The sequence below is a fragment of the Brachycentrus maculatus genome, unplaced genomic scaffold, assembly GCF_059751285.1.
Source record: "Brachycentrus maculatus isolate JH-2025_06_01 unplaced genomic scaffold, ASM5975128v1 h1tg000663l, whole genome shotgun sequence".
Taxonomy (NCBI): Eukaryota; Metazoa; Arthropoda; class Insecta; order Trichoptera; family Brachycentridae; genus Brachycentrus; species Brachycentrus maculatus.
Genome location: NW_028281397.1, coordinates 38,073 through 52,620, shown reverse-complemented (window position 1 = coordinate 52,620; position 14,548 = coordinate 38,073). Strand labels below are relative to the sequence as shown.

The 14,548-nt window shown below is 29.7% G+C and overlaps 1 protein-coding gene across 1 annotated transcript in view; it reads right to left on the bottom strand.

The window, feature by feature from the left end:
- Nucleotides 1-14,548, bottom strand: part of LOC148300717 (uncharacterized) — a 59,521-nt gene that overhangs the window by 20,741 nt on the left and 24,232 nt on the right. The window contains exon 2 of the mRNA XM_088274386.1: nucleotides 3,173-3,426. Within this exon, the coding sequence (XP_088130512.1) occupies nucleotides 3,173-3,236 (64 nt within the window). The 5' untranslated portion in view covers nucleotides 3,237-3,426. The remainder of the gene's footprint in view (nucleotides 1-3,172; nucleotides 3,427-14,548) is intronic.

Below are 14,548 nucleotides of genomic sequence, written 5' to 3'. Positions count from 1 at the left end.
AACTTTTTTACAACATTTTGAATGTGTCCAAATACTTGTTCACAAATCTGGATTATCTCCAATTATAGGATTTAGTTTTCGTATTTAATATTCAAATATGAAAACTAACTCCTATAATTGCAGATAATCCAGATTTTTTTACAAGTATTTGGACACAAAACAAAATAATAAAAATAAAAACGATATTTTCTGGCGTTACTCATGTATGTGATTATAATCCAGTATTCGGACCTCACATACTAATATAAGAGTTTCTGCTCAGTAAAAACCTTATTTTTATCTCACCAATAGATGTCTCTAGTGAAATTTTATTGCTTCAAGAACAAGGTTTCTAAATTGGTTCACATATGTAGAACTTGAGAACCAAGAATTTGAGTAGTGTGGTTGTCAAAAATGGGTAGAATCGGTGAATTTTACACGTATATATGTAAAGTGATCCCTTAAACCAACCTATGACGGTCGTCAGCCCAGACTTCCGTATACTTCTTCATCTTTGATGAGACGTCAAAAATAATATGAGTACGAAAAGTGCTGAGATGTTTTTTTGAAGGGAGAGAATCAGATATAAAATTTAGTATACAAGGTTAAAGAATATCAGCCATATTAAGCAAATCTAACTGATGTCAGATTTTTTTCAACACGTTCTGTTGTGTGACGTGTAATTAATAAAAATTACTCCTTCATACTTTAATATCTCTTTAAATAAAAAAGGAACTGTATTGAGACTTTGCAACATATTTACGCACTGTATGATAAAATGAAAAATACCTATAACTATGTAGATATCAGAAACAATATGAGTGTGTCACAAATCTGGATTATCTCTAATAAGGAATTCATATAAATACAAACGGATGTGGAAAAGACAAAGTCTGTCTTATAATCATAGAACGTCCTCGCGGTTTTTCCACTCTGCTTAATCCAGTTGGGAGGCAGCGTAGTGGTTATTTAGTTAGATTTTATTTTCCCCCTACCTTTCAGCGCCCATCGCAAGAGATAATACGGAACAAACTTTGTATTACATGTATGTCAAACTTGTGCCTCGTTGTCTGGCAAAAAATAATTTAAAAAATAAATTGGCTGAGGGGCGGTTATACTTTTGAAGCAACATACATGTACAGTGTCTAATCAAATTATACGCAGGACCTGCATATTTAATTTAATATCTACGTATACATGTGTATACGTATGTATGACATGTGTATATTACACATTCCGTAGTATGGGTCAGCATCCTCGGCTACCGTACTTGAAGTTCCGGGGTTGATTACCAGGGGGAGTGTATTTTTCACTATTATTTTTATTCAATATTACCCTACACTGGTACCTGAAGAGTAGGGCTGATCACCTTTCCTTCACGCGTTAACGATCAACATAACACTGCATTTACATGATGCAGTGCCCTATGCACATCGGTGTGATAAAAAATATATATACAAAAAAAAAAATATTTATAAACATAAAATAATAATATAAAAAGAATAAACTAAGCATAGACTGTATACCAGTCCACGGTAATATTAATTAATTGAATAATCTCTTATATTTTTTAGCTTCCCTCCCCTGAGAATCGAACCCGGGACCTCCAGAACGGTAGCCGAGAGTGCTGACCATTTCACTACGGAGGCGGATAACATTAAACATCAAAAAGAAAATAATTATCAGTATATAAAATAAACTTGAATACATCAAGCATCAAATTTGAACTCAGATGAACTCTATCTGCGTGAACCTTGTTTCTATCAACGAGACATCACGATCGACTTTTTTATGAAAGCTTTCAGATAAGTATCTATAAGCTTATAACAATACATATATTTTTTACATTCAATACTTTTTAGAGGCGAGCCTAAGAGGCTTTCGTTTGAAAATAGAAATCAATAAGAGAGACATGACATTTTTAGTATATTTTTAAGTATTTATATATTACAATACATGAAATGGAATGCGAATCACGATATCACTCTAAAGATATTGAAAAAATATATGAAACGTTTTTCAAGTACGACAAATAAATTGGAAAACTCCAAAAAAATTAAGAAAGGTTTATTTACCATACATCTCAAGATTTCCAAGGCGCTGGATTGGTAAAGTTTATTTTTATATAAAATATATATACAAATTAAATATGAATGATTAATAATGCGCAAAAAGTTATTTACAGATTTTACATTTTAAAATACAAAGCCGTTATTTCAACACTTCCAGATATATATATATATATATATATATATATATATATATATATATATATATATATATATATATATATATATATATATATATATATATATATATATATATATATATATATATATATATATATATATATATATATATATATATATATATATATATATATATATATATATATATATATATATATATATATATATATATATATATATATATATATATATAAATATATATATATATATATATATAAATATATATATATATATATATATATATATATATATATATAAATATATATATATATATATATATATATATATATATATATATATATATATATATATATATATATATATATATATATATATATATATATATATATATATATATATATATATATATATATATATATATATATATATGTACTTATGTATTTATATATGTACGAAAGTGAAAAAGGTTGGCAAAAGAAGGATGAAAGTATACTGAATGCTGTTGAAAAGTGATCTCTCAGACAAATATGCGTTAAAACAATGTTCGCATGGTAAAATGAAGAAACAAGTCTGAGGAAAGTTTTATCGATAAAATTGAGAAAGGTGTTATGAGCTGGTTTGGACGTATTGAACAAATGAGTGAAGAATGAAAGGTTTATCAAATTTATGTGTTGAATGTAGTTGGAGCTTAGGAAGACTGAGGAGAAAAGTTGGCACGATTAAGCATTTCGGATATTTAAATGTGGTCAGATCAGGAGAGGCGTTCTATTTTTGTACCCTTGAGGGAAAATAGCTTGATGGTTAGTTAGTTAGTTAGTTTATATAAAATACTCTCCTTATCATTCGTCCTTCACTTTGTGTAATACCACTTTAAAAAGTTGTATAACACAATGTGAACATTGAATGATAAGGAGAGTGTTATATTACCACACTACAAAATTTTAAATACTTTTAAAATACAAACTAGTTTACAGATTACTTACCACATAGAAAAATGATGGTGTAAACAGTTAGGATACTGTTCCATTTGTGTTTATTGCTCCCCATCGTGATGGCTGAACACTTTCTACTTATTCACACATTTTAATATGAGAAAAACTTCACACACTCGTTGGTCAAAGATGACTGCATAAGACAAACTTTTATTTATTTTACATGATCACTTTTCAGAACGAAAACTTCAAAAATAATAAATTAAAATATCACACTGTCTTGTGAAGGCGTCCCTTTGTTGTACCTGTGGAAGAAAAAAATAAAATGTGTAGTAATTTAATAGTAGGTAATATATTAACAAGCTTTTACGGATGTGGGTAAGCACTGCTGCTTTTCCAAGCAATTATTCTTCTTAAATTCTTTTCCATATTAAGCAGTATATTTTGTATATATTTGACATCTCAACAAATGCATATGACATTATTTATTGATTCGGCATTAACTTTGTGGAATGACATGATTATTTTATTAAAATTAAACACTTGAATAATCCACTTTTTCGAGTTTTATTTTTATTTACGACTAGTTTCGAAAACGACAATTGTTTTCATCTTCTGGTACAAATTAAAACTTTAATTTGTACCAGAAGATGAAAACGATTGTCGTTTTCGAAACTAGTCGTAAATAAAAATAAATCTCGATAAAGTGGATTATTCAAGTGTTTAATTTTAATAAAATAAAAAAATATGTATATGAAGAAGAATATGGAAGTCTGGGAATTTACAGGGATTACATGTGATCATTTTACACACGTGCAACATTCATCAATTGTACTCTTGATTGACAACCACACTACTCAATTTTTTCAGACTCTTAGATATGTTGATCACTCTCGTGTCACGGGACTCTTTTTATTTGTATGCAAGGTCCGAATCCTGGATTATGTTCACATATAATCAGTTTATCCCGCACAACATTTTGAGTGTATCAAATCCGTGGTCACAAATCTTTTCTACTTAGGAGATATTTTTACATTTTGATATCTCAACACAGATGAAAAATAATATCGAAAACTGGGTATTTACAGGGCTCACGATCTATCAAGTGTTAGTTGATGTTTATTATAAGGGACGTGTGAGAAATATTTATATTCTTACACATTTTTTGTTGTTGTTGACTATTAGCATGTATAGCACAGTAGCACGTCCGCCTCCGTAGTGTAATGGTCAGCACGCTCGGCTACCGTTCTGGAGGTCCCGGGTTCGATTCCCAGGGGGTTCAAATAAATATAAGTGATTTTTTCACTCTAATATTTATTCAATATTACCCTGGACTGGTACCTGAAGCGGAGGGCTGATCACCTTTCCTTCGTGTGTTAACGATCAAGATAACACTGTGTTTGTATAATGCAGTGCCCTACGCACCATTGGGGTGTCGATAAGGGTTTGAATTAGCATGTATAAGAGTCACCAAAAAATCAATTGACCGTCTTTTTAAGAAAAATGAGTAATACATACGAGTCACCCTCAGAAACATCCCCTCATACTTAATTCCGCAGTTAAGTTGAGCATACTTAACGTAGATAGATAGTTTGCCTATTATATCTGCAACAATTTGATTTTAGGGCCTAAATGGTGCAGTTTACTATCTCACCCTAGATCTGGGGTTGATTCTTCACTGAATTATTTCAATTTACTGAGTGACACATCCCTAGAATACGAAGAAAATGTTTAGGGGCATAAAAATCCATGACGCAAAGGGATGGCTCCAAAGTATTTTTCATAATGCTTTGTTTTAAACGTGGAATAATAAAAGCTTAAAAAACATTTTTTTAATTGAAGTCAAATACTGTGTTAAATCTCTATATAATCATATGCGTACTACAAATATATATTTTACATCCGGAAATTCAAGTAGAATTAGTGTTCAATTATGAGAAAATGGTATACGATTCAAAGTGTATAAAGCGTTAAGGTAGTTCCAGACTTCCATATTCAATTCGAAAAATAAGAAGCCACGTTTATATCGAGACAAAAATATTGGTTATTATTTTAAGGTAGGCATATGTTTTTTTAAAGATATGGAAGTCTCTTTTTTTTTTTTGGACATATCATCAAAGATGAAGAAAAATATGGAAGTCTGAGCATTTACGGGGCTGACGACCGTCATAGGCTGATTTAAGTGATCACTTTACACACGTGTAACATTCACCAATTCTACCCATTATTGACAACCACACTACTCGAATTGTTGGTTGTCAGCCCCGTAAATGCCCAAACTTCCATTTTCTTCTTCATCTTTGATGAGATGTAAAAAATTTTTATGAAAAATAACTCCAATAATTGGAGATAATCTAGATTTGTGAACAAGTATTTGGAAACACTATACATGTTGTGTATGGAAGTTTATTTACTTCTCCTTATAACGGCGATGAAATCTATCATTTAATATGACTAACTAACTAACTAACCATCACGCCGCTTCCCCGCAGGGGTAGGCAGAGAGAATCGAACGCCAAACCACTCGGTCTTTGCAAACATTCTTTGCCTCTTCTACATTCATGCATCTCCTCATACATACCCGACGATTATTACGACTGCTGACCCCGGCCACTTTCAAGTATTTGACATACCTGATTGTGCCAAGTTTTCCTCGGTCGTCCTCTGCTTCTTTTTCCAACTACATTCGCCACATAAATTTGTTTAACCGTTCTTTCTTCACTCATACGCTCCACATGTCCAAACCATCTCAACACACCTTTCTTAATTTTATCGATAATGCTTATCTCAGCCTTACATTCTTTCCTTATTTCATCATTCGAACATCTATCAAACATCGTTTTGCCACACATTCGTCTGAGCGATCGCATTTCGACTGCATTCAGTCTGCTTTCATCCTTCTTTTGCCAACTCAATGCTTCGCTTCCATACATAAGGGTTGGAACCAGAACTCCATTGTGTACTGCCAGTTTAGCTTCCGCTGATAGATTTTTATTTGCTAAAACTGATTTTAGTGCACCATTCACTCTGTTCCCAGCATTCACTCTCCTTTCTATGTCTTTATCATTTAATATGTATCATGTTAAATAATCTTGCATATCAATGGATAATGGATATTGAGTTTGTATTCAAGATTTGTACGAACATTTCTTGGTGGAACTGCACTTCATATTTTCTTTAAATGGTTTTATATTATTGGTAATGATGAGACCCGCTCATTGGTCAGTAAAACAAAAGTGCAAAAAGCTATAAAGTCGCTGTTTTATAATATAAATATTCATTACGTATTTTTACAACTTCTTTATGTATATGAAAATGCCAATAACATCAGTATGCGTTATTATTACGTATGGTACATAGTTTTTTTTATTATTCGAAATATTTATATGATTTGTCAAAAATGTGTTTTTGTTTTTTGGGGTGCGTGGAATATAATTCTTAATATTTATTCATGAATCGAATCGGTATTACTCGAAGTTTCACCAGATAGAAATGAAAAGAGGGGTGGAGGTAAACAAAAACAAAGGTAATTTTACAACATTTTGAGTGTGTCCAAATACTTGTTCACAAAATCTGGATTATCTCCAATTACAGGAGTTATTTTCATATTATTTTTTGACATTTCATCAAAGATGAAGAAGAATATGGAAGTCTGGGGATTTACGGGGCTTACGACCGTCATAGGCTGGTTTGAGTGATCACTTTACACACGTGTAACATTCACCAATTCTACCCATTATTGACAACCACACTACTCAAATTCTTCGAAGTTCTATATATATGAACCAATTTAGAAACTTTGTTCTTGAATCACTAGAACTTCACTAGAGACATCTATTGGTGAGATGTAAAGAAGCTTTTTTATTAAGCAGAAACTCTTATATTAGTATGTGAGATCCGAATCCCGGATTATAATCACACACATGAGAAACGCCAGAAAATACCATTTTCATTTTTATTATTAAGCTTATAATTTGACCAGATAATTTATTTACAACATTTTGAGTGTGTCCAAATACTTGTTTCTAAATTGGTTCATATATATAGAACTTCGAAGAATTTGAGTAGTGTGGTTGTCAATAATGGGTAGAATTGGTGAATGTTACACGTGTGTAAAGTGATCACTCAAACCAGCCTATGACGGTCGTAAGCCCCGTAAATCCCCAGACTTCCATATTCTTCTTCATCTTTGATGAAATGTCAAAAAATAATATGAAAATAACTCCTGTAATTGGAGATAATCCAGATTTTGTGAACAAGTATTTGGACACACTCAAAATGTTGTAAATAAATTATCTGGTCAAATTATAAGCTTAATAATAAAAATGAAAATGGTATTTTCTGGCGTTTCTCATGTGTGTGATTATAATCCGGGATTCGGATCTCACATACTAATATAAGAGTTTCTGCTTAATAAAAAAGCTTCTTTACATCTCACCAATAGATGTCTCTAGTGAAGTTCTAGTGATTCAAGAACAAAGTTTCTAAATTGGTTCATATATATAGAACTTCGAAGAATTTGAGTAGTGTGGTTGTCAATAATGGGTAGAATTGGTGAATGTTACACGTGTGTAAAGTGATCACTCAAACCAGCCTATGACGGTCGTAAGCCCCGTAAATGCCCAGACTTCCATATTCTTCTTCATCTTTGATGAAATGTCAAAAAATAATATAAAAACAAAGGTGGTTATAATTCTGAATATTAAATTCTTCATATTGTTCTGAGATACTTTTCACCATAAGTCAACTAAGTTTGTAATTAAATGATTTATTTTTAATTTAAGTTTTACTTGGTATATTCCACTATTTCATAAAAGGTATTGTGACACGTGTTTTGATGCATTCCGAATCATGCGTGTGTGTATATGAATAGTAAAAATGTTAGCAAAGAGCGGTATATCATTATATCCTCTCTGCGTACTCCTACGTGGAAGTGGCGTGATGGGTAGTCCTTTTTTAGTGCAAAAAATAATTCAATTCAAATGGAGTCAGGAAACATGCAATTCTTAAAACTAAAACAAATTTGTATAAAATTAAAATCGGTGAAAAAGTTTAAAAGACAAATATTTTGCTTACATATACTTAGCTAATATTAACAAATATTAATAGAAAAAAACACGTGCGTATTCAAGTGCAAGGTTGAGTCATAACTTCAGAGTAATGATTGAATAACTTCAGAAGATTAAGATTTATTGAATAAACTTTTTAACAGTTTTTAAAATGAAAATTTCTAGAATATTTACTTTTAATTTTTACTTTTTAATTCTAACCAATTTTTACTTTCTATTTTTTTTCATTTCTTTTTTTAAATTTATTATTAGATTAAAACCAATATTTTTAGCTTTTCCATTTTTTTTATTTGACCAGCGACCGGGTTTCGTCGTTACCGACATCATCAGACTGGTTTCTTTTATTTGTTATTACTCTTTTATTTTCAACCCATTTCTATTCTTTATATATGTATTTAACCTGCACCTTTATTTGTTTCTGTAAGTTTATTGATGAAAAACCAATTGATGGAAAACATTCAAACAATTTGTATTGCACTGTATTATGTTTTTCATTGTTTGTGAAACATTAATATATTTTTTTTAAATGTCCAAATTTTTGTTTACAGCACTGGGTTTGTTCACATAGGAGATATTTATATATTGATGCTACGTATCAATATATGAATAGCTACGTATCTGTTGCATATGTTTTCTGTTTTGTGTGTTTACTGTTTTTTTTTGCTGTTGCCTTATCCCACTTATTTTTACTCTATTGCTCTTCTCAACTTGTACATTTTATAACTATTTATGTTTTATTATGTTTACTTTAGCTCTAAATTAAGTGTACCTATTAATCTTCTTAACTTTTGCTATAATTTATTCTTGCTGTTTACTTTTAACTCATTTGAAATTTGTGAAATTTTGTAATTGGAATGTTACAATTACCTGTTTTATTTGTAATTCATTATTGTTAATGTATTTTTTTTAATGTTCTGTTAAATTTCTAAATAAATATAAAAAAATTAAAACATCTCTCGAAATACTGTTATTATTCTCGATACTAATATTTTCAAAATTATTATTGCAAATAAAAATTCATTCAAAGATAACGAATAATATCAAAAGCTGTTTTACAAAATTTTCTCCACAGAGGCAACAAATTTACACGTACGTCAAATATAGATGAACGCTTTAGATTGTCGCCATATTATTGTTCAATGATCACAAAGGAAAATGAAGCGAATGGACCTACTTCAGATACCATTACATTTTTAATTACGTGGTTTAATCAACCCCTCAGAGTTGTAATTGCTGACCTGTATCGATATTTTCCATTGAACCTTGCACGTAAAAGTAGAATGTCCGCAGGATATTGAGGTTAATATAAAATTTTACTCTTTTAACTTCAGGTTTAGGTAGCACCTTGACCAGTTAAACACATTTTTAATGGCAAATACTCGTAAAACGGCACGAGCTTTACAGTTAGGGTGTCATTTTCTGGTTATTCGACATTTTTATTTATTTGTTTTGCGAAAAATGATATCGTAAAATTTTGTGTTCCATTTTTATTAGTATTCTGATAAGTTATCACATTTAACAGTGATTTTTTGAGGTAATTTTCTTAGGCAGCGATTCTATAATTGATACTTCGACGAGAATTAAGAGTGAAATTTCAAAGACGCGTCACGTTTATTAGGCACATTTCGTTACATGAGAGAGATATAACGCGGAGAGAAAAAGTAATGGAGCTTTCAATTCTGACACCACGGGAGTGCAGGAAAAGAGAACGACGTATACACAACGATAAAATAAGATGGACGCTTTGTATATGTACACTTCAGACGCTATATATGAACATATGAGGTACCACACGTTTTACAAGTAGTATTTAGCATTTTGTGATTATTTATGTTTTTTACGGGTCCTGTCATTGTTGATTAAATCCACGATGAGTTATTATGAAACAAATAAAGGGTCTTTGTTAAATACATAAAAATTCTAAATCCTATCATAGATGGTTGTTGCGAACTCAATCATGGAACGTCGTGAGATTGATCATATACGTATGATGTTCAAATTTAAATAAAAAACTTGTCAATTTGGGTTAAATAGTGAATGTTACACGTGTTTAAAGTTTATTGTTTCGGCATTCACTTTGTGGTAAGACATTATGAAATTGTTTTTTAGCACATGAGTTTATTTTATTATAACTTCAAGTTCCGGTAGATGTACACTTTGATGTTTTACACTGAAGATGGAAGCACAGCATCCGAAACTAGTCGTTATAATAAAATAAACTAAAGTGGTAAAAAACAAGTCTTTTTCTTTGACAATTTCGTGTACAATTTAGTGATGACTTAAACCAGTCTATGACACATTTTGAGTTTGTCCAAATACTTGTTCATAAAATCTGGATTATCTCCAATTACAGGAGTTACTTTCATTTTAATTTTAATTTTTACTTATGTGTTTTTTTTAAAATTTTATTTTATAAAAGAGTTTCTGCTTAGTAAAAAGCTTCTTTACATCTCACCAATAGATGTCTGTAGTAAAATTCTAGTGATTCAAGAACAAGGTTTCTAAATTGGTTCATATATATATAAAACTTCCGAGTATTTGAGAAGTGTGGTTGTTAATAATGGGTAGAATTGGTGTATAATATTACACGTGTGTAACGTTATAATATACAGCCTATGATGGTCGTCAGCCCCGTAAATGCCCAGACTTCCATATTCTTCTTCATCTTTGATAAGATGTCAAAAAATAATATGATCAGTCTATGACACGTCGTGAGCTCTGTAAATACCCAGAATTCACTATTCGTATTCATCTATGTTGAGATATACCGGTACAATGACCTTTCCCATATTTTTGACAGAATGAAAGCAATGAGAGGTTTCACAAAATGAAGGGATATAAAAGAGAAGAACATAAAATTTGAAGTCACAGTTATGGTGTTTCAACCCCACGTACGTCAATGTATCACCTACCGCCGACCCATCCCCTTGGAACGAAAATTGCAACGCCACTGTAGTCAGGGGTGGAGAACGTGATCATACTTTATAGTTTCCACGGGAATATAATATTTATAATAGATTTACTGGCTGACTTTTGTTTCCACGTACGTTCACAAAAATGAGGTTATGGTTTTGCGCTCGCAGACTTTCAAAACGAATTGTTAGGTTCTTTTACGATGGAATTGAGAATCTCTTTAATTCATACACGGTATTGCAAGATATTGCACTCTTATTTTTGTGAACTGATATTTTTGAGGTGCATACAACCTTCTTATTTTTGGACACACACAAAAAACAAAAACAAAAAAAACTTTTTTTTGGGATTTGAATAAAAATCAAACACTCTTACAAATAATTTTTCACGATATTCTGAAATAATCCAAAATTGATAAACATACATTGTTTTCCCCATTACATGTTTATACGTTCCCAATGGTGCGTTGAGCACTGCATTGGATCGACGTAATCTTAAAATTGATTGTTAAACAATGTGTAACAATCCATATAAGATTCTGCTATATATACATACACACATATATATATATATATATATATATATATATATATATATATATATATATATATATATATATATATATATATATATATATATATATATATATTTATATATACATAAAAATAAATATATATTTTTAAATATATATATATATATATATATATATATATATATATATATATACATATTTAATTTTTGGTTAAATATTGTATGTATTTGAAGTAGGTCAGTCTTACGCAGATATTAACATTTTTTTTTAATCATGAAAATATACACTTACCGCACCATTTTTCCACATTTTGTTAAAGCTCCCTGAGAGTTTTTTTAGCCTCTGGTAATTACCCCGTAAGAGTTATTTAACGAACCACATTTTAACAATGGATCCGAGCGTAAAAAATACTTTGATAAAATGAGCCCTTTTTACTAGCGGTAATAATGTGAAATTTCCGTGCTAAATGCCGAGAACGGCCGGCCATAAAATTTTATATTTACGGAAAAATATTCGCTACGTGGACCCAATCATAATACACGTGTACGTTTATGCCGACCATATTTTTATCAAAGACAAGCCGCAATCAAATTACTGAAACGTATTCACAACCGAAAGTGAAGAATGGAAAAAATACATTAAGGTAATACGAAACGAATTGTACTTATGTATATTATAAGTGTGCTTTTTATGCACAATATTTTAAGACTTCAAAACTAAGCTGATTAGTTTTAAGCTAAACTTTCAATTTCTTTTTCATCTATGTTGAGATAACAATATAAATATATATATATATATATGTACAATATGTATATATATATATATATATATATATATATATATATATATATATATATATATATATATATATATACATATATATATATATATTTATATATATATATTTATATATATTTATATATATTTATATATATATATATATATATATATATATATATATATATATATATATATATATATATATATATATATATATATATATATATATATATATATATATATATATATATATATATATATATATATATATATATATATATATATATATATATATATATATATATATGTCCTATCTCTTCTATTCTGTATGTAACATTTTACAAAAGTCCTGTTCCTTAACGCCTCTTCTCTCTATTTATTATCCTACCAACCTCTTTTTATGCCTGAATATTTTTTTGCTCTTTTTTTTACTATTCACCTGTAGATGAAAACAACTGTAGTTTTCGAAACAAGTCGTGTGTAATAAAATAAAACAAATTAAGTGGTATTGTACAAATGTTCCTTTTTAAAATAACTTCTAAGTGCACAACATTTTAAGTATGTCCTAATACGTCTGAACTCCTAGATATATTGTTGACATCTCAACATACACATGAAGAATCATGGAACTTCATGAGTTTAGTCATATATGTATGACTAAACTCATGAAGTAGTGTGGTTGTCAATCATGGGTAGAATGGTGAATGTTACACGTGTGTAAAGTGATCACTAAACCAGACTCTAACAGGTCGTTGGCACCGTTAGTACCCAAAATTCCATATTATTTTTCATCTGTGTAGAGATATCAATAAACAAATAATTTACTCTGATTTGTGAACAAAGATTTGGACACACTCAAGATGTGAATAAAATAACTGGTCAAAATATATTGTAAGTATAATTTTTTTAAATTATATTTTTATAGCGTCTCCTTGTATGTAAAATGATTCAGAAAGAATCTAACATACATTTCATGAAGGTCTTTACTTGGTAAAAGAAAAAACTTACTTAACTCAACCATAGAAGATCCTGAGAACTCAAGAAAAACCTGTATTTATATATATATATATATATATATATATATATATATATATATATATATATATATATATATATATATATATATATATATATATATATATATATATGTGTGAGAAATAGTAGTTGTTTTATTTGAACTGATTTTATTGAACTGAAAAAATAAAGACTGAATAAAAAATATGGAGTCTTCTTAAAAGCAGATCAAAAATAAAAAATAAAAGAGTTATATGGAAATAAAAAGAAGCAAATACAGGTAGATAACTGGTTTACTCGCGAAGTTGTTAGCTTTCAAAAATAGCACAATGTGAACAAGTTAAAAGGGCGGTTGGTAGAACAGTTGCAAAGATAAAGATGTAATGTTTAGCATTTCATTTGTTTACTCCCTGCCCTATTTTTAGAGCACTATTTATCATTTTCTTGATAAAGCTGGCACTCGATTCACAGCTTTTGTTCTTAGATGTTTGCTTTAAAAGCACTTTTTCAAGGAGACATGAATGAGCATTTTTATGTGGTTTGAGAAAACGTGAGCTTGCGTAGGATGTATAGTCTTTGTAAAGTAAAATGAGAGAGAATCTTTATTTTTACTGGATATTATCATCCATTTTTATTTCTCCATTATTTAATCTAATAGAATTCCTTCTATGACATGTCGAATACCGATGATATTTGACATTTTTACATACTCGACAGAAATTGGGAAATATGCTTGGTCGAAGAACAGCAATTCGAAGTTTTCTGGGTCTTGTTCACACAATATGAACAAATGGAAAAAAAGCTAGAGATAAATTTATATGCGATAAAAAGTATATAAATGTTCGTTTGTTCAAATTCTTGAATTTCCTGAAATTATTCTCCGATTGCTTTGAAATTTTGACACAACGTTGAGTTCAAATAGGCGAGTGCTACATTGTGTAAAAACATCTGTGACAGGTATTTTTACCTGTAAAAATAAACTATAAAATATAGTTTTTTTGAAAAACAGCTTTATCTACTATGATGGCACGCCATCTGTTAGACGTATCATCCAAATACGCACTACTAAACATTGCTCATGGTGGACAGCGTGCTTCTTGACACTGTTGTCACATAAGA